Raw genomic sequence first — 25,359 nt, 5'->3', positions numbered from 1 at the left:
TGTTATTTTTCTTGTGTATTTGTACATTTATCTGGTTAAATAATCAATTATTATTATAAGCCTATATGAATGTTTATTAAGATTATTTGGTTTATATTGTGTCTAATTAATCCTCAAGGGCAACGTCTCTCACCTTTGTTTTGCTTTGTGGCAAACGTGCCTGTTGGGGATGCCCCTGGGAACTCCGTTGTTCAGGAAAACAGTTGTTCTTGCTCTGTGGTGTTCGAATCGAAACAATCAGGGCATGGAAGTCGATGATAATCAAGTACACTCGATACCCTCCATGCTACAACCCGCATAATTCGCGTTATAAATGACCTGGATTCGTGACAACAGGTGACTTCGGCTACTCGGCTACGGCTTTTGTTCTAAAATCCTGAGCGATAGGCCCCGGTAAATGTACCGTGTAATTGGACCATGTGAATAGGCGACGGACAAACTAGCTACTGTCATATGTGTAATTTATTCAACGTTCAAACCTTTAGAACATCCGGGTTTCCTTCTTCGTGCCAAGATGCTCGCTAGTTTATAGATGTCTGTCTATATACGGGGTGTGTGTCTGTCTGTGAATTTGTCTGTGAATCTGACTGACTGACTGACTGACTGACTGTCTGTCTGTCTGTCTGTCTGTCTGTCTGTCTGTATGTATGTATGTATGTATGCATGCATGCATGCAGGTAGGTAGGAAGGTAGGTATCCATGTATCTATGTATGTATCTATATGTGTATCTTTGTATCTATGTATGAACCTACGTATTTGCGTTGTACTGAATACGCCATCTTTTGGCGTCACTCTTCATGATTCAACAGTAGCATCCATTCCTTCAGTTACGCACATAATGAGATTTCCGAAGGTCATAATAAAAAGGCTTCATGAGATCATTTGGATATGGAGGTGAATTACCCCCGTCATGTGAGGACCTTGAATGTCAGGCCCTGGAGGGTTACTCACTTGTAAATACTTCATCAACAGAGAAGTTATCTGTGATTGCGCAAGCAAAGTAACGGTGTACATTCATAGATTCGAAAATCCGTTTGCCTGTAGGTATTTGAGTGCAATCGACTATGCCGACAAATTTACTTTTAAGCCGTATTTTTGGTGCCAATCGAAACCAATCCCGATAAGTAGACTCTTCAATCGGCAACTGATAAAAATGCTCGCTGTTGCCAGTCATGACAACAAATTAAAAACAAGGCGAGGGAAATCTTCCGATGATGAGTGTAGGCCGACAAGTCGAATCGTGTGTGTTTTCATATTGTTTGCTTACCAATGGACAGTGTCTATTGTGTGTGGGCGCGACATCACCCGTCTACTCGAGCTGGAATGCTTGTCGAATGTTGCTGAAAAACACTCATGACCGGGCTTTCTATGTTTTCACAACGCAATAGCCGAGTGCGCATGTCCAGAGTGAGATGTAACTGATGCGACGCGACGTTGAGTGCGGAGACAGAGTGGAGAGCGCGAAAGAGAGAGTTGTGTGCGCGAACTCCATCCTGACATCAACTTTACAATCCGTGTAGGATATCTATCAACGTTGTTCGTGAATACGCGCGTAATATGGATTGTAATTACTACGCGGAGAGTTCAGACATAGATTATCCTGCGACTCTGAAACCGGCAAAGGGCTCCGTAACACTGAACTGCAGCGACATTGGCCAAATCAATGGAACAAATTATTTGGACTTTCTCAACGACGACGAGTTTCTGCGTTATTTACTGCGACAGTCGCTCTTCACGCACAAGTCGCCGTCGACGATTGTTCTCATCGTGCTGTACGTTCTGTCGTTCGTCACCGGCGTGGTGGGCAACGTGTTGGTCATTGTGGTCTGGTTCAAAAACAAGCACATCCAGACCGTGATCAATTTCTTCCTGGTGAACCTGGCCGTCTGCGATCTGATGGTGATCTTGTTCTGTATGCCGATAACTTTGGGGAATGTCATTTACAACGAGTGGATTTACGGTGAAGTTTTGTGTAAGTTGACGCCCTGCATACAGGGCATGTCCGTTTCATCCAGTGTCCTTATATTAACGGCAGTCAGCCTCAATCGTTTCTATGCTATACATAAGCCGCTGAAGGCACGGGTCCTGTACACCCGCCCCCGGGTACGCAACTCAATTATCGTCATTTGGATTATCTCACTGATTCTGATGATCCCGATATTGATTGTCAATCGATTGGAAACAATCAGCATCCCCGAGTTCGCCCTCGTCGAGGTCACTAGCTGCACGGAAAAATGGAACCCCATCGAACTCAAGCATGCCTACAACGTGTTTCTGTTCCTCGTGCAGTTTGCGATACCCATGGCGTTTATGTTTGTCGCGTACGCGATGATAGTCAAGGCCCTCGTGGCCGGGAAAGCCGAGCTCGGGAAGGACTGTAACCCGGACAAGCAGCTCGCCGCGCAGGAGAAAAACCGAAGCAAGGTTGTTCGGTTGCTCATGGTCGTGGTGGTTTTGTTCGCCGTGTCCTGGTTTCCGTATCACGTAGCGACAATTTGGTTCGACTACAAATCTATTGAAGCGAGCGGAACATTCAGCGTTACCGTGTTCCCATTCCTGCAGTGGCTGGGCCTGTGCAACTCGTCGCTGAACCCGATCTGCTACTGCTTTCTGAGCAAGACCTATCGCAGGACGTTCAAGGCTTCGCTTCAGTGCAGGTGGGAAAGAATGCAGAGCGTGAAAAACGGCATCGAGGGTGGACACTTCGGCCACAGTGTAGGCGTCGGCAGCTCAAGACGAAAACCCCGCAAGGGAATTTCTTCGGCCAACACATGCTCCATCAAGGCGACCAACAGGAGATGTTCTCGACCGAAGCGGAACGGAAATGGCACCTTCCAAACCAAGACAGGGAACTCTCAGCATAGCAAGGAAGTTGTCCTTCTAGAAACAACGCTGTAAAGAAACAATAACTCGCCAGTTTCTTAGCTGTATGTCGCACTAAAACGGGAAAACACTCGAAGATGTTAGGTAACGCAGACGTACTGAATTAATAAACAAAATCCACTTCTTCAGATCACAAATCGTAAGTAACAACTCGAACATGAAATTTTTAACTTTCTTTCAAATACTTTGGCGGAAATACTCTAGACTGAGTAGTTGGTTTTCTGTTTTGGACATGGCCAACCTAAGAAAACTGTGGATCATTATGTGAGAATAGGAGGGAGATGGGTTCAGAATGACATTACTTCTTCGGATCCTCGTCATGGAACGATATTCTAGCCACCTCAGGTCATGTCTATCGTAAGCTATAAAACATAACGCGTAAAGTTGTAAACAGAAAGGCTGCTGACACCAATTCTGTTCATGTTTTCAAATATCTCTGTACCACAAACCCATCCAAACTTCTCTTTTCTACGGCAGTTCTACTGACTAGAACAAGCAAAGCTCACCGATAGTTGACAAATATATCATTTTGTAAACAGCAGTCTGCACATTACAGATCGTGCAAAAATGAAAGTCCATTTGATCGTCTCTATACACTGTTCGTCAATAGAGGGCGAGCTGTTCCTTGTATCACTCGTCCATGCGATTTTACGCATTCTGAGCACCTAGACACAATTGTGAAGCACTGCGAAATCTCATTAACCGCCGTTGAAACATAGAACTCAATACAGCGAAGTCGTCATGTACGTCTAGTCGGCTACATACAGCTTAATAGGAACCATGGAGGTGTTGCGCTTGTACCTCAATATACGAAGAGAACAGTTCTGAAACTTGAAAAGAGATATGTCAAATTTACATACGTCGAATGACTGTCAGCCAACGAGTTAAAAAATAAAGTGTTGATTTTCCTAGACAGTATGCGTAGTGTCTAATGCTTTGATTCGGGAACTTTTTTCAATCGACATCGACCAGGCTGCATGGAAATTTTGACAGTCGAGCGAACGGATACTACCGCAAGTAAATACGTTTGGTCCCGATGATGTTCCATTCCGCCCCTTTCGGTATGTTTAAGAGAGAGAAGAGAGAGAGAGAGAGAGAGAGAGAGAGAGAGAGGCAAAATAATGGAATTATATATATATAAGATAAGTTGAATCATTCGTCTGATGATCGCTACAGAGAGCACATGTAGCGTGAAACTCTGAGTAACGCCTAAGTCCTGTGTTCTACTTGTTATCATTTTTTACCGTATATATATATATATTATATATATATATATATATATATATATATATATATATATATATATATATATGTATTGTACACAAAATGTATACAATGTGTCCTCCCGGTTATCACCATAATGGCTTTATGGCAACCTCTGAACTTGGGCACAGAGAGTACGGTATATATATATATATATATATATATATATATATATATATAATATATATATATATATATATATATATATATATATATATATATATATCTATATTATATGTATATATATATATATATATATATATATATATATATATATATATATATATATATATATATATATATATATATATATATATATATATATATATATATATATGAATTCAGGTGATCCCCAGTAGAGCGTGGAGTGGGGTGAAGATAGAAGAAACTTGGGTTGACACACACTACCACACCTGGTTGTTAGGTTAGTGGTAGTGTGTGTCAACCTAAGTTTCTTATTTCTTTATATATATATATATATATATATATATATATATATATATATATAATCAGATTGTCGACTTAAGTAAAAGATAAGTAAAAATGCATAATTATGAAGCTTGTATTGATAGGAGAACTTTAATACCATGAATTACTTCTGTTGCAAATTATTCATGTTTCCCATGACGTCACAATAGTGTCGAGCTAATCATATAGGGTGTTATAATCAAGCGTTAAGTTTCTGCTGACTGAACCGGTCACAATGAAACTTCCTATCGTACAAAGGCGCTCTGGGGAAATATGCTCCTTCGACTTATTGGTTGGCTCCTACAGTCCTTTGTTGCGCTGATAAAATGACAAATTGCCTTCTCTACGTGCGATGGCTTTTGGTTACTCGGCCGATTCGCATATCATATTACTACTTTAAATTTCAGCCACAAGACCATTTTCCCCTACTTTATAAAACAGAGCATATCCATGTCGTCCATGAAGATGAAGAGACATTGTTAGGTTCTTTATGCAAAGCAAGCACACATCGTGTTGGCCTTGTAATGCCGTGCACAAAGACGGTATCTTTATAGGTCAACTGAGTGCACGTCCTAAATTCATGGGTGACAGCTGGTAGCCAATAGATACGACTACCATATCCAAGCTCTGTGCAGTGCGCGGTTGAATTCGACTCATTTATAGAATTGGCGGTCTCCACTCTCCAGGGGATTAAGTATTTGCACGTTATCCGCCCTCGGAGTGATACAAAACTGTCAAATACAAAGGAAGCGATTTTGCGCGATGTTGTCGAGCTGAATAAAACGTGCAAATCTCTTGTACGTTGAATGGCAATCAATTTCTCGTCTCAAATCGTCATTGTCCGGAGTATTTCCCGGCGATATTCACGCAATGCATCGGCGCCTGGATAGCTGAAGCGGCTGTCCGAATTCCGTCGCAGTGCAACCAACTATTCCAACTATGATTTCGAAGTAAAAACATGCAGGAAAAGATAAACAAAGAAATCACAGACCGGCTGTTGTATTCACAAGGTGGTATTTCAGGCAACTGAATGAACAACATTTTTAAGGTAGTACACGCTTCGAAAGTGAAACTTAAAATTTTACTCAAATATTCCTTAAGGAAACTTTCAACCATTATCTTTCAAACAAAAAAAACAACAAAATCAGTCGTCATTGTGCAAATTTTGATACCACAGAAATAAAACACCATAAGTTTTACCGGTATTTAAAATTCAAAATGGGGGAAAAAGTAAATTGTCGATTTTCACAAATATCAGAGGGCGAAAATTGTATTGGCTCCAAGAGCTTTCAAATCACACAAGTGGTATATAAGAAAAGCATTGTAAAACAATAGGAGAGTTCGAATATCTGCCCCGAGACACATTCTACCATATGGGTAAAATATCTTACGGTCAAGAAATAAAATAATAATGAATAAATAAAAACTGCTAAGTTCGTCTTGCCACTTACCTTTTTATATTATCACCTGGCAGCTCTTTTAAGGTAGTGTACGCCTCTAATTAAATGAAAGGCAAATTTCTGCTCTAACTTACCTTATTAAAACTTTCAACCATACTCTTACCAAATCAAGAATAAAAATCGGGGGCCACTGAGCAAAGTTTACTACTAGTGAAACAAATTGCTTATTATAACATTTACCGATATTTGAAATTCAAAATGGCCGCCTCCATTGTGTTAACTCCATGGAGAAAAATAAGTCTCGATTTTCGAAAAACAAAACCGATGAAAAGTTTTCTTACTCTTGGAGCTTTAAAATGAGTCCCCAGGCCCGCAAGTGGTAGATCAGAAAAGAATAGTAAAATTTTGAGAGTCCGAATATCTGTCCCCGCGGCGCATTCCAAGTGCTTTGACTCACCCGTTGTCCAATGGACGAGTCATACAGGCTTGCGAGGATTTTCTGAAACTGAACAAAAAATGACGTGTTCTGCAAACGTCCAAGACAACACAATATAGGATAAATAAGAGAACATTTGACCCAGATTCTTAAAGGCATCTTTAGATCTGCCCGGCATGCCACTCACTCGTGAACCAGTACATTCAGAGCGATCTTTAGAAATTGTATACAACAATGCTTCCAATTAGCTTTGAAACATATCGGATGAAAGACCCCATGCAAGGTAAATTTCCATCTTCAATCCGAGAAAATAGCACACGGTGATTTTACTCCGAAAGCACATCTTTCCTTCCTATCGTTCCTTTACATGCCTTTTACTTGCATATTTCAAATAAACAAATATCCGATACGGCGCGAAGTCATCTACATTTGTGTCGTCTGCTATTCAATTGGCGCTGTGTCAGAGAATGTACAAGCTTAAGTGAGAATTATTACAGACGGATCGTTTATTCTGAGTACAGAGTTCGCGTTTATGCTCAGCTTTTGAGTTCATGGGGAAAATATCACCCAATTGTGTCCACACATGCAGTTTTCATGAGTACATATTTGTATAACTGTGAACGACCGAGTTAGCAACTATTATTTTATCTGGGCTGTAGGACAAAAATATACAAAGAATGGGAAAAAAAGAGAATTATTTAGTCACGGTGAAACAGTTAATAAATAAGATAGAAATAAGAAATATTTTATGAGGGTGTTTATACATTCCAAACGTAGATTCAATTCTATATAACACAGTGAAAAATATGACGTTTCACAATAACTACGAATGTGAACCCATTGCGAACTTTAGACGATAATAGGTGCCATTAGGCCTAAACATTTTCGAAAAGCTCTTCGTTGAAGGAGACGCCTATATTATCTGGTGAATATTTCATTTGCTTATGCAGAAATATAGACAGCAATGTGGGCTTAACCACACTTATTGTCGCCCATACTCTCGAGGCGGTTCTTTCACACACTTTCAGTCGTCTGCGCTCATTGTGTGTAAATCCAAAGAAAATATAAAATGGAAATCGATCATTTCCTCGTAATACAAAATTTAATACATTTTAAACCCTGGGCACCGCGGAATAGTGCTGAAGTCATTTTTTTTGAAAAATGGAGGTCAACTAATCTGATCTAATCTCTTACATTGGAACATGTACCTTTTCAGACAAGAAAACACCACTATTAGCTCTGCATATCTATGAGCGCTTAGATAGCAATGTCGTCATTTGTACATCCTTGGCACCTTAAGGGAACACACACAATGTAAATATCCGTATTCGAAATCCGTTGCTACTGCAACGCGGATAAACTTAATACCTACAGGAGATAATTGTTGCGATTACGTTTAACGCACTTCTGTTAGTCTAATTTCGGGGATATATAATTTAATAAATAAGTCGCCTAGTTCAACGATTATATATCTGAACATGAAAATTAATGTAACGAATGGCGCCATTATTTCTGCTTCCCAATTTTCACTCGCTACCTCAGGTGGATTACGTTCGTGACAGGGAATGGTAAAAGTACTCAATTTAAAACTTTAGCGGTAAAACCCTCCGCAATTTGTCTTGCAGACTCTTCGTCCTTCGAGGTTCGAATACTTGAAACCGGTATGACGAGGTGTACTCGACCCAATGGCCGATGTTTTCATATCTACATATCCTATGTAGATCAGATACCTTTTTATGAAACAAAGACAACGTCAGCAACGTTGAATTAGTACGTGAATATGTAGCTAGGTATACTGCGCACTTACAAATAACGAAGTATAATGTTAAACGTGAAAATAGGCTTTGGGTACACACAATCATATATATATATATATATATATATATATATATATATATATATATATATATATATATATATATATATATATATATATATATATATATATATATGCCGCGCTCTCAAGACGATTTTACAAAAAGGTGACCCGATAAATCCAGACATGGAAACATATAGAAGGCATGTCCAACGAAATTTCGAGTCGCTAAAAGTATAGCTATTCTCGAGAATCGAATGGGGATACCGTCGATCGGTTTGTTTTAATGGCTCTGTAACGTAGGGCCTGAAGTCGAGTCGTAAGGCTCGATGTGGACGTCGTACCTGGCGATACTGGTTGACGATAAACCTGAAATCTACACCTCAACGTAAGTTCAACTGAATAAATTAGTATTGTGTAATCTTCGAGAAAGCGGCGTAGGAGGCAAAAGCATAAAGTCATTCGACTAACAACGATAAATTTCCTTCATTATACAAAAAGTTCCGTAAATTCTCGCTCGGAATCAAATCTGAGCGTAAGGCTGTTGCGAAGACACAAGTCGAGCTGTAGTCTTAACTCTGCAGTGCAGCGCTGTGGAATCCGATGTATTTCGAAAGTTGACTCAGACAACACTCACAACAGAACAGTTTCCGTCAAGTAACAAAATAAGGATGTATCTACGGGCGAGATATGTGTCACTGCAAACATCAAAGTCCGTTAGACGAAAACATTGACGACCGAAATCGGGATTGACGAGTTGACACCGGCGGAGACCGATGACGGCAGAGTTGTGGCCACAAACATGCAATGTGGTCACACCATGTGTGTCATCGAACGGAATTTTTCGCGCTAGTAGTAAATTTGTGTGATATTTTCAAAAGCCATGGCATCTTTAAGAATGAGAATTACTGTTTCGATCATGTCGTTGCAGTTACTTCATAATCTATTTGTAAATATTCTAACTAACTCTGAAAACTATGGTTATCCGTCGCTAGCGCGATTAAAGCAATGTCTGCCGAGCGAGACCGACTTGCCTTGGCATCGGTAAAGCGCGAGACAATGATTGACACGTTCACATGACCGAACCCGTATGTCTGATTGGTAGAGATACCATTCGATGTATCAAAATTTCAACGTGATTGGATTTATGACTGAAAGTATCTCCTGGGTGACGGGCCGCTTTACTCATAAAATGAAAGTAATTCGCGTAATAAAGCACAAACCGCGACGAAATTCATGCAATTTGTTACATAGTTTTGATCCATCTACGTCAAAAGAAAAATAAGAAGACTGTTCATGTGATAAATATATAATCCCATGGAATTTTTCTCTGTTTGACGTCATCGTATACTCGCGTTTTTCCGCTAAGTTTGTCACTAGACATCCTTGTTAAACGTCCATCGAAATTGCAGTTCGCAAGTTCTTCGTTGCGCTGACGTTCCTGCGCTTTACTTCCTTGTGATTTATTTTTCAGTTACGTCCTAAGGGCACTGCCTCTACGGATGAAAACAAAACTCTTCGGGCGCCGAGCCTGTACAACGCCTTGCCAATGTTCTCATTTCCGCAAGTGGAATTGAGTTACTTCTTGCATTTGCATTGGAGATACGACGCATTCTATTATTTATCGTCGAACAATTGCTTACATAAAACCTGTGTCGAAATATATGAGATCTCTGAAATACAGCGTCAGTAGCCACTAGATTGAAATTGTTCTAGTCTCTTGGTTTTTTTACACGATAAACAAATATTTTATACGAATATACATTAACATCGTTGCAAATGGGCAATTGTGCACGCTTCATTATTGCTTCAAAGCAGGTGCCATAACGGTTGAAAGTCGTATCGTGTCACAGGTCGATACAAGTTAACGTATATCCACGAGTTTGAAAATGATTTCTTAAAATATGGAACACTTCAAAACAGAGAGTTCCCATGTCAATTTTACCAATTCAATTTATAATATACATTTACAGAAGTAATCCTCCAACAAAATGGCTACCAAAGGTCATTTTTACGGTGGAAGATTATTCATCTTGAAGATTTATAGTTTTGTTTGTCCGCGTGGCGTATGACCTTGTATATCTAGATGGTTCACGTTTACTGAAAACACGATTTCATCGATTTCATCGATTACAGTTTTCTTCGGGGGCGAGAATCTACTTGACGATTTATATGAAAAAACGGCAAAACTCTAAAGCTCTTTGTTTAACCTAAACATCCAACAACAATAAACGAATGTTCAATGAGACTGAAATGATACGATGAATCGAGTTGAAAACGCTGAATGGCAAACTGCGAAGTTCACCGTTTAAAGCGGCGTCAGAAAGACGTCACTGCCACGGAACAACCAGAGCGCGTGGCACTGCGCCATGAATAATGTGTAATTCACTTTCTAGATGGAACATAACACCATTTGGGCAGGATTAGCCAATCTATGCCCGAACTAAGTGGTCTACAATATCCGTGCTGATTTGAAGACATTACTTAATTGGTTTTGATTTGAAGTGCCCCGAGACGTTGTTTACAGCGTATTTTGAAGATCCTCGGGGACTTAATTTCCACAGAAGAGGATTTGCAGCAGTAACCGATCGAATTTCCACACAGCTTCAGGTTTTTTCCTGTCGTTGGCAATTTCCCGTGATTTTTCAACATCGTGACTATTCCTGTTGAGATCTTATATTAAACTGCTGTAAATGGAAAAACTATCAAGCACAGACAAAACAGCTGTGAACTCTCCCAAGCCACAGACAAACCTCGCCCTCTTGTTTAAGCGGGGGGGGGGGGGGGGTGGGGGTTGAGGGTGGCTTTCATTCTAAGCCAAGGGGTTTGATCCTCCAGTTATATTCATTTCTTCATACAATGTTGCAATCTTTAATTTTGGATGGAAATGTGAAATAAGTTTATCATATATAAATAAGTAAATCTCTCCCCTTTCAATCGTCGTATTCACTCTCCGACACCTGAAGACATTTTAATTCTATCAAATTGATAAACAGGATTGGAACTAATTTAGGATAATTGGATGGTAAAGCAAGCTAATGTCGGTTTAATTAGCAAATGTAAGCTCGCCTGCATTTCTTTTTAAGTAACACACTTGTTTTTATGAGTAATTTGTAATATTGCAACATTCAGCTATAGGGCACCTAACACTTTTTAGAAATTTGAAAAATATGAAGATCCAATTCTCCCAAACTAGTTCCAATCGCGTTCAATACACTCCGACTTTTATAAATATCGCCCTAGAACCTTTTAGAAAATCACACTGAATAGTGTGGGTGCCATGAAGACCATTGGATAAATTCAAGGTCTTGATTTGAAGAGGTCAAAAATATTATTACATCAATGGAAGGGTGTAAATCCGATCGAACAATATTGAGACATGTGTATTCGACGTCTGTAAATTTGTTAAATGGCTAAGTGGTGGCTTAGCATGATTGATGAGCGAAAGTATTATGCAAATGAGAAACTGTAGATCATAAATTTTTTAGTTTTTAATATCATAAACATAAATATACGGCCACTCACTTACTTATCAGTCATAAATTATAGTTTTAAATCTTAAGACTATGATTAATCATAACAAACTAAAGTGTATCGCAAATGGTGAATCTATTGTAAAAGTTTCAGCTGGAGCTAATCTGACGCATAAATTGTCAAGCCGATTATAGACCTTTTACCAACTACAGTTGTCATTTTGTTTGCAACGTCAGTGTGCGTTAACTATGTGCTTTAGCCGACAATCGAAACTTTCAAACACTATTTGGCTTATTCTAATACTGTCTGTACATCAACGTATTTCGTTCAAAGGAGCAACATTTTAGCAACCTTCTCTGCATCGCCTTGACACCGTCTTGATACAATCTTGACACCGCCCCTTGCATAGAGTGACTCGGTATTGCTTTAACAACACTCTTGGTTGAGAAAAAAAAAGCAACAAGGCAAACAGAGAGCGTCTGAACTTGAAAACGTGAAAAAAAAATGCGATCAAAGAAATATAAACGACGTCATTTTCCACCCAAAAACACTTAAGAACTTTTCCGCACGCCATCAATGGTTGTACGTCAAATAATTAAGGAAGATACTGTCGCAGTTCACGAAGATTTGCCGTTATCAAACGACACACCTGAGAATTTTCTTCAATAGCCAGCTAAATATTCAAATTGACACCGGGACGGCACAATCTTGATGTACGTCTTACCCTCCTCTTGGGCTGACAAACTTTAAGTCCCTCTTCTTTGTTCATACGAAACGAGAATCAAGAAACATTTCTTTTTATCTTTCAACAATTAGCTCAAAATGTCAATTAGCTTTAGTCATTTGGAATTCAAATTCTCGACAGTGCAATAATATTTCATCAACATTTAATACATTTAATGCCTTCCTGGGGTGGTCTTGTTCATATTTGCAACAAATTGTGACGAAATCCGCATACTAGCGGGTTTTTTTTGTTTTGGGGGGGTTTTTTTTGAGGACTTTTCATTTCAGAAGTGTACTTTTTTTCGCAAAGAGTGTGTAATCTCTGTGAGAAATAATCTTTATAGTCTGTCTTACTGGGAGGTCTCTCCTTCACGGTGGTCAATTTCAGGTAGTCCCCTATGGTTATCAAATGTAAGGGGGCAGGGTTAGCCACCTTTCTTGTGGCCAGTGTCCATATGTAAATTGTCTATTATTTGGTACCGCTACCAATGTGCAGAGGTCAGTGGTTCTGATACTGAGAAAAAGAAATCACTTTTATTTCGACAGGTTTCGTACATTCCAAGTAGATATGACATTGTTTCAGAAATGGTATATCGTGCGGCTCGGGCCAAGATATTCGGACTCTCAAACTTTTACAATTCCTTTCTAACCTACCACTTGTAGGGGTTCATTTTAAAGCTCTTGGTGTAAGAAATCTTTTCATCGTCTTAGTTTTACGAAAATCGGAAAATTTTATTTGTCTCCATAGGGTTAATACAGGGTTGACGGCCACTTTGAATTTCAGATATCAGTAAATCTTGGGTAATTTGTTTCTCTAGTACCAAAATTTGCATGATGACCCCCGGGATAGTTGAGGATAGTTGAAAGAGTCCTTGAGGAAAGTTTGAGCAAAAGTTTAAGTCTTTCAATTTCGAGGCGCATACTACCCTATGACATGCGTTCGGCAATACAGTGGTCACATCCCACGCATATTATTCACTACCGACCAAACAAAAATGTAATGCCACATCCTCCCTCTGAGAAAGACAATGTTCACACAGTGGCCTGTTTTGTCATGATCCCTTGGGTGACCACCATCCACAGCTGTGACTAGACTCTCTCGCAGCACCTCGCTGGTTACCCACTGTGGCTGGTGTAGCCTGGCTCAGAGAGGTAGCACGGCCCGGGTAGCACGGTAGCTTGTGCGCGGCGAGGCTACACCATCTGTTGTGCTTGCAAGCGAGGAGCTGTTAGAGGATTCTATGACGATACACACGAAATGCAAGCGGGGGTTGAGTTGCATAGGCGCGCTATGTAATGCGATAGGCTTTTTACGATGCGCGGATTGACCTCATGTGACCGGGAACGAGAAGATTTCTCCTTGATTGCTGAAATGATACCCTTGCAAGGAAATTACAGAGACACCCTATTGGTCGTTGACTAGCGCCTTGGGAGCTCGAAAAACTCTCAGCAGCAGGGATGACGAATTGATTCATCGACAACTTGTCAATAAATGCTGGGCGGACGACGGTAATGCTCTGTTGTAAAGTAGCGCTATGCCGTGCAACCTTAAGATTAATGAGGATGGTAGATCTTGAGAAGTCAAATGTTCACCACCTGTGACAAATATTGATTCTTTCTAATTTTCTCTGACCGTATCTAATCTCCAAGATTATTGATAGGGTCGACAGAAAGATAAAAAAACTCGATGGAAAGCTCGTGTGTTTATCTCTGGAATTCTCTACACATCCCGTCAACCCATCGTGATGAAAATTGAAGACAAAAATATTAGCGCCACTTTCAAAGCAGTTTGGCGTGTAATCAGACTCAATTGCGCTGGTTATAGTCTTGATTGAAATTGGTGTACCCTGGCTGACTCAGCAGCGCGTAAGATTGACTACTTCGGGCGAAAACATCCTAAAGTATGTGTTTACGCGATTGCACGACTCTCAAAACAAGTTTTCGACACGTACATGCAGGCATAGCAGCTCTATGGTAGTTGTGTTATCATTATTTGAATTTTCAAAATATCTAGGTCGCTCGTACTTAAACGTCAAGCATGTGACTTTTAGGTGACCTTGTGTGAAGATTGTTCTTGGGGAGGAAAAGCGAATGGAGAGGAAATACATGTTTCCAGGGCTGTTACCTACGGCATCGACGTCAGAGTCTGAACAAAGCCGCTTTCCTTTGAAGTCGTTCATATTAAGCGCATTTTGATTGCACAACTTTCCCGCTTGGAGCGGAGGACTGTTTACGTCGTACTGTTGGTACTGAGACACGCAAAACGCTAAACATGCCGCTCATGATATTTATTCTCTTGCTACCAGGGCGGGATGGCATTACTTGACAGAGATGATACCCCCTGGCAGCATGGAACCGGCGGGAAATAAATTCGACCGAGTTTAAACCGAACAGCCATCACATTAAACCGAACAGCCATCACATTAAACATCGGATGATGGTGACTTTGCTCCCGTACTCCGGTTCACTTCTCCTACAAAATATAGTGGTTGTTAAATGGCTGAAGAGCATAATCAGGAAATGGTAGAGGCTACCAGGTTTATGTTGCTCTTGGGAGCATCCAATTACGACCGCGCGGGGCCTGCAGATCTTGCAATGAGCTCCCTCACCCACTCTAAAAATTGACGAGCCCCTTAGAAGACATTAAAAACATCATGTACCTTTCCTGTGCATCGCGAGAACTCAATTCTTAAGACCGGGTCAATGTTCTTATATTTATGGTATTCGCAATCATACTGAAACGAAGTGTTTGGCCCGGCATTATCTATTTATGTGTGTGTATTTAAAACTCAGTCTGTTTTAAGTCCGGAATTAGATTCACTTTTCGACGATGACAATAGCCACTACCGGTACATGTAAATATACTTTGTGTAACAAAGACATCAGCCTAGAAAAAACTTACTGAGACGAAACTCAGCTTCCTGGTCTACTGTCTCGGCATGGTAATGCTTCAAATTTCAGTGACAATTGTATCATCATTATACCGTGTTGAAAAACATGAACAACCTTATTGCTGTTTTCCAATTGTCGAAACAACACTGACCGTAATTACTGAACGCTCCCCAGTGACGCCGTAATAGATGGACCGTGCCGTAATGCAATAACTAATATTCAGGCACAGAAACATAATAAACGTACAACAACCATACTCATTTTTTTCAAGGTAGGAATATGAACTTGGTGGAAGATTGTTTGCCGTTTCTAAACCAAATTTCCAATGATCAAGTTATGCATTCCCGGGATTTAAAAGTACACCATTAGCGACACTTAGATGAGAAACACCATTCGGGTGGTACGCGCCTCGACATTGAAAGTCTTCATTTGCTCAAATTTTCCTCAAGGAAACTTTAAAGGTATACAGTCATCTGTGATCTAACTATGCCCGTATATGGTCAAAGGGGCGTTCCTTGGTTATCAAATGCCCATGTAAGGGCGCTGTTTTTAAAAAGCGGCCAACCGCTTAAAATCTGTGATTGGTTAGGTTTTCTCTTTCCATGGTAACTGTGACAAACTTCGAACAGGTGACAGTATACCTTTAAACTCTCCTCTTTCAAAATCAAAGAATTAATATCACGGGTTGTTCACCACGAAATATAATTTGTTACTATGGAAACCAAGCACCAAGTACAAATACCAAGTATTTACCGATATTTGAAATTCAAGATTACTGCTGTCCCGGTGTGAACTCTATGAAGACAAATAACATTTCCGATTTTCAAAAAACTAGGACGGTGTTTTTTTTTTATCAAAATGAACGCCCACAAGCGGTAGAACAGAAAAGTATTGGGAAAAATTGAGAGACCTAATATCTGTCTCTGAGGCACATTCAACCTGAAAGAATGATCGGTGGTTGTTCAATAGCTTATCCGAGGAGGCACATCCCGAATTTTCTTTTACCACAAAAGTCTTGATAACAGTTTGACTTGCGGGAGCTCAATTAAACCGATTAAGCAGAAACGTCTCCAATATTTGACGAATACATTCATACAGCTGTAAAAGATATGTATACCTGGCATACTTAGCGATCTTCCTGAAAATCCCGTCGATTGTAGACTGTAATAACTTCTCCGTTGAAATGAAACAATTTGCACTAACAATGAGACTTCGCTTCCACGACTAAAGTACATTCAAACTTACACTTCACAAGCTGAAGTGAATATCGCTTGAAGTATCGGAACAGACATCGAAGAGGGTTCGCATTAAATGCGTTTTCCTGGTAACTCGCCTTATCTAGCGGGTATGCAAACAACAGCTCGAAAACAAGGACCGGGGAAGTAATTCGAGGACTTTACTTGAGACGTTGTTGCCCTGATTGGCCTCTTCTTTACGCTCCTACAGATTTTTATCGGATTCGTGAATCAAGCAGCGCGTCATACCGCGCGCTTTGTGGCAATCAGGAACACGCTACCTGTTAAGGGCGAACACTACATGCGCAATGGACCGATCTGGTACAAAAATAGCTTGTTTTCCTGCCCAAAATTTTTCCTCCGCTGTTATTCAATAACCAAATATCCTGATCCCCGCTAAATTCTTCATATAACCTCGGGTGAAATAGGATTTCTCGAGCCCCACTTAGCGGTAATTCTCCCCAGCATTCCCTCTAGATGCGACTTAATGGACGGATCACACCAGATTTAGCCTCTAATATTACATTGCATTTCAACTAAAATGAAGTTTCCCGACACAGTCAGTCAAGGTACATTGCTAGGATATTTAAAGTTTCTAAAGGTAGTTTTCTTTCACATTCGTCAAAGGGTAGCATTGATATAGTTTAAATAATAAGAAAAAATGTATAATCTTTACACAGATACATGTCAACATCAATACAAACAATGCTAATAATGTCAGGGTGTGTATATACCTATTTATATTAATACATACAATACATACATACAGATAGACAGATAGACATATTCTGTGACACTCTGTGATGTATTTATCAACTTGTGCATTCATTGTCTCCACCCAACCTTGAAAGTATGAGAGAGAGAGAGAGAGAGAGAGAGAGAGAGAGAGAGAGAGAGAGAGAGAGAGAGAGAGAGAGAGAGAGAGAGAGAGAGAGAGAGAGAGAGAGAGAGAGAGAGAGAGAGAGAGAGCATTGATCCATAGACCCTATAGAAGGGTCTATGATTGATCATACGTGATGTTCATTCCTATTTACTATGCATGGCATGACACGTTCTGGAAATTTGATAACCCAGCATTTGCCGCCCAGTGTAAAGTAAAGTAGATTGAAGAAAGAAAATGTAAAATGCGTTCTTTTTTTTCTCGGGAAATAAGTTTTGCAAACAAACGCCGAGGTACACGTCTATGTAAGTGACTCACAAAGAAGGTGTTTTCAATAATACCGCTCTACAGAGCAAACTTTATTGACTGTAATTGAACTCTAAATTCCATGGGAGCGTGTCCCTGTTTATTGAAGATATTTCTAATGCGACCACGAAAATTTCCTCTGGCGTCAATGGGAAATCCAGGAACGGGCTTACCGATGACCACAGAGGGTCACGTGACTTGCTCTGAACCAACTACAATCAGGGCTGCCTTCTATGCATCGCAGTATGTAAGTGTTACGTTTGTATGTGAAGTGGTCCGATTGTAGTTAATTTACTTTTGTCTCCGACTTCCTTTCGTCCACCATGTCGGAAAGCTTGAACCAACAGTTTGAATGAAAAGTTAATTTCAAAGATACAAACAGAGACACAAACAGATCGTCATACTGCCAGTTCATTATGTGAATTACGCCATAGAGCCTGATCAGATGAACACAGCGCGGCTTGTCTTTCTGCATCGTGAAAACTGAAAAAAGCAATTTATCTTGTTAGCAACCATTGTTCCTGGAGTTTTGTTTGACTGTTATTGTTTTTTTGCAAAGTATTTCACCGTGTATGTCATCACAAATTCGACTATGCCAATTGTACTGTGAATACACGATATTGCTATCCTTGTTACAAAAAAATAAATATATAAATAAATAAAAATGTCAGCACTAGATGCACTTTCAAGAGCCAACATGCACTTTCATTTGTACCATGGCAACCATATTCTTGGGCCGCGTGAAACAAATACTCCACTAACGTTGAAACATCCGTACATTACATGCAAAAATAAGTCGCGCATGTTGGTAATCTTGGTTGATTGAGCTCACCCTCTGAAACAGCATAAAATCCATAATACAACCGCCGGTACCTCTGATAGTACTTTTGATAAAGATATCCAGATAACAGAGCGCGATTTTTTTGTAAAATCTTGACCCCGGAGAGCAAATAAACAAGGTGTATGAATGCACACGATAACAACCTTTGTATTTTGATTCGTGCGCATTCCGTTTCCAAGCGCTTTTAAGCTGATTGCTTTAATTGTGAGTGCGTAGACGGATCTCAATAAGATGAGGTATATGAGAAAGGGGATACGATTTCTATGAAGTGAACAACGGGTTTATTAGATTAGAAGCCATTGCCTTACCTTGCTCATATCGAAAATGAAAATGTAGCATCATTTGCTGGCTGGCCTTTTCACGAATCTACACGCGATGATGAAGGATACATGACGTGAAGATCAAATGCAAGGGAATGGTGATACTCTCCACGTGGGGTCCATGTAGTCGGCTGCATTTATGAAAAAAAAGACCTTACCCAAAAAAATTGCTACAAAAGGTTTCTCAACGGATTTTGATAGAGTCAAATGTGCTTAATAACATATTAAAAGTCTACCAAAATCTGACCACCGGAAACGCGTCATTTTCAAGATGGCGTCCAAGATGGCCGCCATATACTTAAAATGGCCATAACTATACAAAAAAAAATTGCTACAAAAGGTTTCTCAACGGTTTTTGATAGAGTCAAATGTGCTTAATAACATAGTAAAAGTCTACCAAAATCTGACCACCGGAAACGCGTCATTTTCAAGATGGCGCCCAAGATGGCCGCCATATACTTAAAATGGCCATAACTACTTAAATATTAAACCTAGACTAGTGATGTCTGTGTCTACCACCATGTTTTAGTGGTTTAGGAATCCAACTATCATATCTAGATTATAGGCAAGTGGTCATAAGTCCCATAATTTGCATATTTGTACATGTATTAAAAATAATCACTGTCACATTCTTCGTCCAGAACATGTTGCTCATGTGGATTTTCACAATTTCCGAGGTTAGGTAGTAAAGGGAAAGCAACTCCACACATCGTTCATATTTTGGGTGTTTGCGTTTTGTGTATGAAATTGTGTATAATATAAGTGTATGTCATGTTTGGCTGTTTTAAGAAAAGTGTTGCTTAGCCATGGTGAGACGTATCCGTAATCTACGTGTCTTGATGTTACTCCACACTGGAGTGGAGAGACAAGTGTGACACTGCGATCCGTTGGCGCTGCATTTCGAAAACAGAGTTTTCTTCATCAGTCGCTTGAAATTCATTCTTGATTGGTGGGACGTGTTGAATGGTTGATTGTTTTTATTTGGTAGTATATTGTTCCACTTACATTTGGTGTTCAAGTAGGGAAGCTAGAATGTCTACTGGTTGGTCTTGTTGTGTTTGTGTAGGTTCGTGTGAACCTGAGTTCGAGCTGTCGTCGCTTTTGTGAAGTCTGGCACTTATAAGTGTATTGCCTATATTTCTGTTCCTTCTATATGCGATTATTGGTTGATTTTGGAACAGTTTTTTTTTAGTGTTTCGTCTTTTTCAAGTTCACTTCAGTTTTCTGTCAGGGCTTGCTTGATTTTTGTCATTTCGATGTTACGGGCTATATGTTGTTATGAAGACTACTGTATTGTTGGTGGCGTTCTTTCTTTCTTTTTGTTGTTCAAGCTGTCTTTTTCTGCTTTTATGATCTGTTTCTCTGATAATGCGTTCTATTTCATTTTTAGCTCATATTTGGTATGTACATAAATAACAAAAACAGCTTTTATGGTGAGTCGGTGGCGTCTGTGTGTCTCTATGTATGTATGTGGGTATGTTAGTGCGGATGTATGTCCGTCACACGCAAAAGCTCCCTTACCGCCAAAGCTATCATCTCAGTATTTGGTGTACAGGGTAGATGCAGGGGCTGAGACGTGACGTTCTTCAAATGGACGTCAAAAATGTGCAAATGAGGTAAGAAAAAGGGAAATCCTGCAAATATGTAGGAGTGGTGGCATGCCAGTGGCTGAAACAGGTACTCCACTGACCTTGAGTCATTTCCTGTCATTGTTTTGAACTGTTACATATTAACAGACCTGCTCAAACTAAGAGGGACTAGCTGTTTTTGCTATGCATGTTGCTAAAGTTGACCTCCAGTACCTAAAGTTTCAGACGTTATTTACTTTTGTCATTCTTGTTTTTCTGGTTTATATATTTCTTGTTGTTTTTCTGGCTGTACTGTGCAGAAATCATTGTCATAACATCAACTTGGAATTTTCCTGCACTGATAGAAACAACATTTATTGTTGATCTTTGGTACCCATACTGGTATGTACCAATTCAGATCAAATGTGATGGACACCGTATAATTGCGGTATTTTTATATTGTCGGTCTTGTAATTTTTCACTAAATTGTGTGACTTTCTCTGTAAAATCGGTTTCGTTGTTGCATGTTCTGATGTATCATAATGTTTCACCTTTGATCAGACCTTTGAATGTTGCTGCCGGATGGCATGAGTTTCTTTGTAAGAACTGGAATGTATCTGTTGGTTTTAAGTGTGTCTTGGTGTTGGGAATGTTCTTTTTGTTGTATCGACGACCTTTGTAGATAGTCAGGTCTAAATATGTGATTTCTTGAGACGAGCTTTCAAACGAAAATTTGAAAATAGGATGCATTTTGTTGATGTTTGACATGAATTCATTGAGTTCGTGTTGTGTTCCGATCAAAATCAGGAAAACATCGTCCCTGAACCTCAGCCAGGTCGGCATTTGTTGTTTGTGTTTCTGTATTATTCTCATTTCTGTCTCGTGAAATGTAATATCTGCTATTTCCAGCGACGAGGGAGACCCCATAGAGCATCCATATTTGCCGGTAGAATTCATCGTTTAATTCAAATGTGTTGTTTTTAAAGATTATTTTTAGCAGAGCTATCATGTATTTTGTACAGTAGTCTTCATAACAACATATAGCCCGTATTAAACATCGAAATGACAAAAATCAAGCAAGCCTTGACAGAAAACTGAAATGAACTTGAAAAAGACGAAACACTAAATAAAAAACTGTTCCAAAATCAACCAATAATCGCATATAGAAGGAACAGAAATATAGGCAATACACTTATAAGTGCCAGACTTCACAAAAGCGACGACAGCTCGAACTCAGGTTCACACGAACCTACACAAACACAACAAGACCAACCAGTAGACATTCTAGCTTCCCTACTTGAACACCAAATGTAAGTGGAACAATATACTACCAAATAAAAACAATCAACCATTCAACACGTCCCACCAATCAAGAATGAATTTCAAGCGACTGATGAAGAAAACTCTGTTTTCGAAATGCAGCGCCAACGGATCGCAGTGTCACACTTGTCTCTCCACTCCAGTGTGGAGTAACATCAAGACACGTAGATTACGGATACGTCTCACCATGGCTAAGCAACACTTTTCTTAAAACAGCCAAACATGACATACACTTATATTATACACAATTTCATACACAAAACGCAAACACCCAAAATATGAACGATGTGTGGAGTTGCTTTCCCTTTACTACCTAACCTCGGAAATTGTGAAAATCCACATGAGCAACATGTTCTGGACGAAGAATGTGACAGTGATTATTTTTAATACATGTACAAATATGCAAATTATGGGACTTATGACCACTTGCCTATAATCTAGATATGATAGTTGGATTCCTAAACCACAAAAACATGGTGGTAGACACAGACATCACTAGTCTAGGTTTAATATTTAAGTAGTTATGGCCATTTTAAGTATATGGCGGCCATGTTGGACGCCATCTTGAAAATGACGCGTTTCCGGTGGTCAGATTTTGGTAGACTTTTACTATGTTATTAAGCACATTTGACTCTATCAAAAACCGTTGAGAAACCTTTTGTAGCAATTTTTTTTGTATAGTTATGGCCATTTTAAGTATATGGCGGCCATCTTGGACGCCATCTTGAAAATGACGCGTTTCCGGTGGTCAGATTTTGGTAGACTTTTAATATGTTGTTAAGCACATTTGACTCTATCAAAAACCGTTGAGAAACCTTTTGTAGCAATTTTTTTTAGGGTCAAACCATATTTTTCAGCCGACTAATGTCCATTTATCGGGGAGAAAACTTTGACATTGATCTAACTGTTATTTTATCTACCTTAATTGTTTCATCTGTCTACACACATGTACCTACCTACCTACATACCTGCATACCTACCTAGACGTACCTACCTATAGCTAGATATCTTTATCAAAAGTACCTACTTACCTACCTACCTACCTACCTACCTACCTACCTACCTACCTACCTACCTACCTGCCTGCCTGCCTGCCTGCCTGCCTGCCTGCCTACCTGCCTGCCTTCCTGCCTATCTACCTACCTACCTACCTACCCATCCACCCACCTACCTACCCACCTACCTACCCACCTACCTACCTACCTACCTACCTACCTACCTACCTACCTACCTACCTACATACCTACCTACCTACCTGCCTGCCTGCCTGCCTGCCTACCTGCCTACCTGCCTGCCTGCCTGCCTACCTACCTACCTACCTACCTACCCACCCACCCACCCACCTACCTACCTACCTACCTACCTACCTACCTACCTACCTACCTACCTACCTACCTACCTACCTACCTACCTAACTACCCATCCATCCATCATCGTCCGTCCGTCCAGCTATGTACGATTGCATGCATGCATGCATGCAGACAGAGTATCTATCTATCTATCTATCTATCTATCTATCTATCTATCTATCTATCTATCTATCTATCTATCTATCTATCTATCTATCTATCTATCCATCTATCTATTTATCTAATCATCTATCTATCTACATGTATCCATCTATCAATCCATCCATCCATCCATCCATCCATCCGTCCATCCGAGCTATCTATCTATCTATCTATCTATCTATCTATCTATCTATCTATCTATCTATCTATCTATCTATCTATCTATCTAATCATCTATCTATCTACATGTATCCATCTATCAATCCATCCATCCATCCATCCATCCGTCCATCCGAGCTATCTATCTATCTATCTATCTATCTATCTATCTATCTATCTATCTATCTATCTATCTATCTATCTATCTATCTATCTATCTATCTATCTATCTATCTATCTATCTATCTATCTATCTATCTACACGTATCCGTAAAACAATTACACCATTCATGTAAACAAAGCAATTCAGTAATCAACGAAATCCAAGAAATCCATTAAACTACTGCTGTGTATTGTAACTGCAGTTGACCAAAGTCTCTCATCGTGGAAAGACATATGAAACTCTTGGTAAGATCAGATCTACTGAGCACTTTCTCCATGGAATAATTGGTAGATAGCGGTGACAACGGGTCAGGCACTGAAGCCTAATGAAGTTGTAGCTATCGAATCTTAACAGAAACACGAGACGTTTCTTCTCAAAGAACGAGAAAAAGTACAGCGCAATGTCATCACGACCAAAATCATAGGGTCGAAACTTAATAGTTAGTGTCAGTCATATCCTGGTTGCCATGGAGACGTTAACCTTGTAAAAGATACGTATTGTGTATCCTCCTTTGTGAGTAGCACGTAGCTAGGTTGAGCCGTTTGCTAAAACGAACAAACAAGCTTGAACTCACGGATGTGAACACTAACAGAAGCACGTAGCAAAACAGTGGTCTTCGAGTTTCTTAAGTCCTTTATTTTCACGCGTATTTTAACAATCAACTTGAACGCTGGGTAGATTTAACCTTGGAAGTAATCCTGCTTGCGAGCCGAGAATAGTTAACGCTTCGTTTTTTGTATGATCATTGTAATGGGTTTTTCTCTCGTTGCAAACCTGTCCGTGCATTATTCGTTTTATTTCATTTTCAGCTGTATGCTTGCTTACAGTAATTGCAACAATTAGCATGGATACTCGAAAAACGGTATTTGAAACAATATTAATATGTGCTTGCTATACGCTCACTCGACCGTAATCGATTGCATTGGACAACACTTATCCGAAGGTCACCCATCGACGTAATCGAGTTTTGGCTGTAGGGGAAAATGTGATCATTTAATTTGTCTATGTCGTCAATGTATTGCCAAAGTCAACAAAAGTCGACTTCAAAGTTAGACGACGCGTTCCAGAATAACGGTAATTTTCAAATGGGAGTGATAAATAGTCTTCAGCAAAGTATTGCACACTCTAATTTAGTTGTATCAGAGTAGGCTGTGTCTTATAAGGTCATCCATTGTATGTGAGAAGAGACAAGAAGGTTTTCAATGTCATCAATATTCAATCCTTCCAGTTATTAACCATAATATCGAAACATCAATACAATGCCCCGACGGATAATATCCTTCTTTGTTCAGCTGTTAAGTGCCAGACAGATGTTTCTGGTGGATTGCACAATGCAAATGTGTGAGATAAAAAAACAAAATCAAAACCAAAAAACCTGGCCGTGTCTACTTCCATCAAAGCTTTGATTTTGATCGGTATGTGTCGGTCAATGACCAGATTACCTGTCAGCTTCGTTGATTCATTAAGGTAGAATATGCCTTCATTTGGGGCAGGTATTCCAGTCGGACTCCCAAATGTTGGCAATATTTTTATCCTGGTTTACGGTTTGTATGGGCTTATTTTGAAACTTTTGGAGTAAAAAAAACACCGTCTTTCATTTTCCCCATATAATTAATACAGAGATGGCGGCCATTTTGAAATTGAAATCGGTAAAATTTATTCTGTTTCTCTGCTTTACAAATTTGCTCAGTGACCTCTGA

The 25,359-nt window shown here is 39.7% G+C and overlaps 1 protein-coding gene across 1 annotated transcript; it reads left to right on the top strand.

Annotated features, from left to right (window-relative positions):
* The first annotated feature begins 1,392 nt into the window (after positions 1 to 1,392).
* LOC139151698 (QRFP-like peptide receptor) lies at positions 1,393 to 3,797 on the top strand. Its single transcript, XM_070724651.1, has one exon. The coding sequence runs from the start codon at positions 1,559 to 1,561 to the stop codon at positions 2,897 to 2,899; it is 1,341 nt and encodes a 446-aa protein (XP_070580752.1). The 5' UTR covers positions 1,393 to 1,558; the 3' UTR covers positions 2,900 to 3,797.
* The last annotated feature ends 21,562 nt before the right edge of the window (positions 3,798 to 25,359 follow it).

This window comes from Ptychodera flava, chromosome 15 (genome assembly GCF_041260155.1).
Source record: "Ptychodera flava strain L36383 chromosome 15, AS_Pfla_20210202, whole genome shotgun sequence".
Taxonomy (NCBI): Eukaryota; Metazoa; Hemichordata; class Enteropneusta; family Ptychoderidae; genus Ptychodera; species Ptychodera flava.
Note: the sequence above shows the minus strand (reverse complement) of the source record. Positions and strands in the feature narration are given on the sequence as shown.

What these genes read in the sequence shown, in the direction of transcription:
- LOC139151698 (XM_070724651.1), top strand. Translation starts at nt 1,559, where the DNA reads ATGGATTGTAATTACTACGCGGAGAGTTCAGACATAGATTATCCTGCG.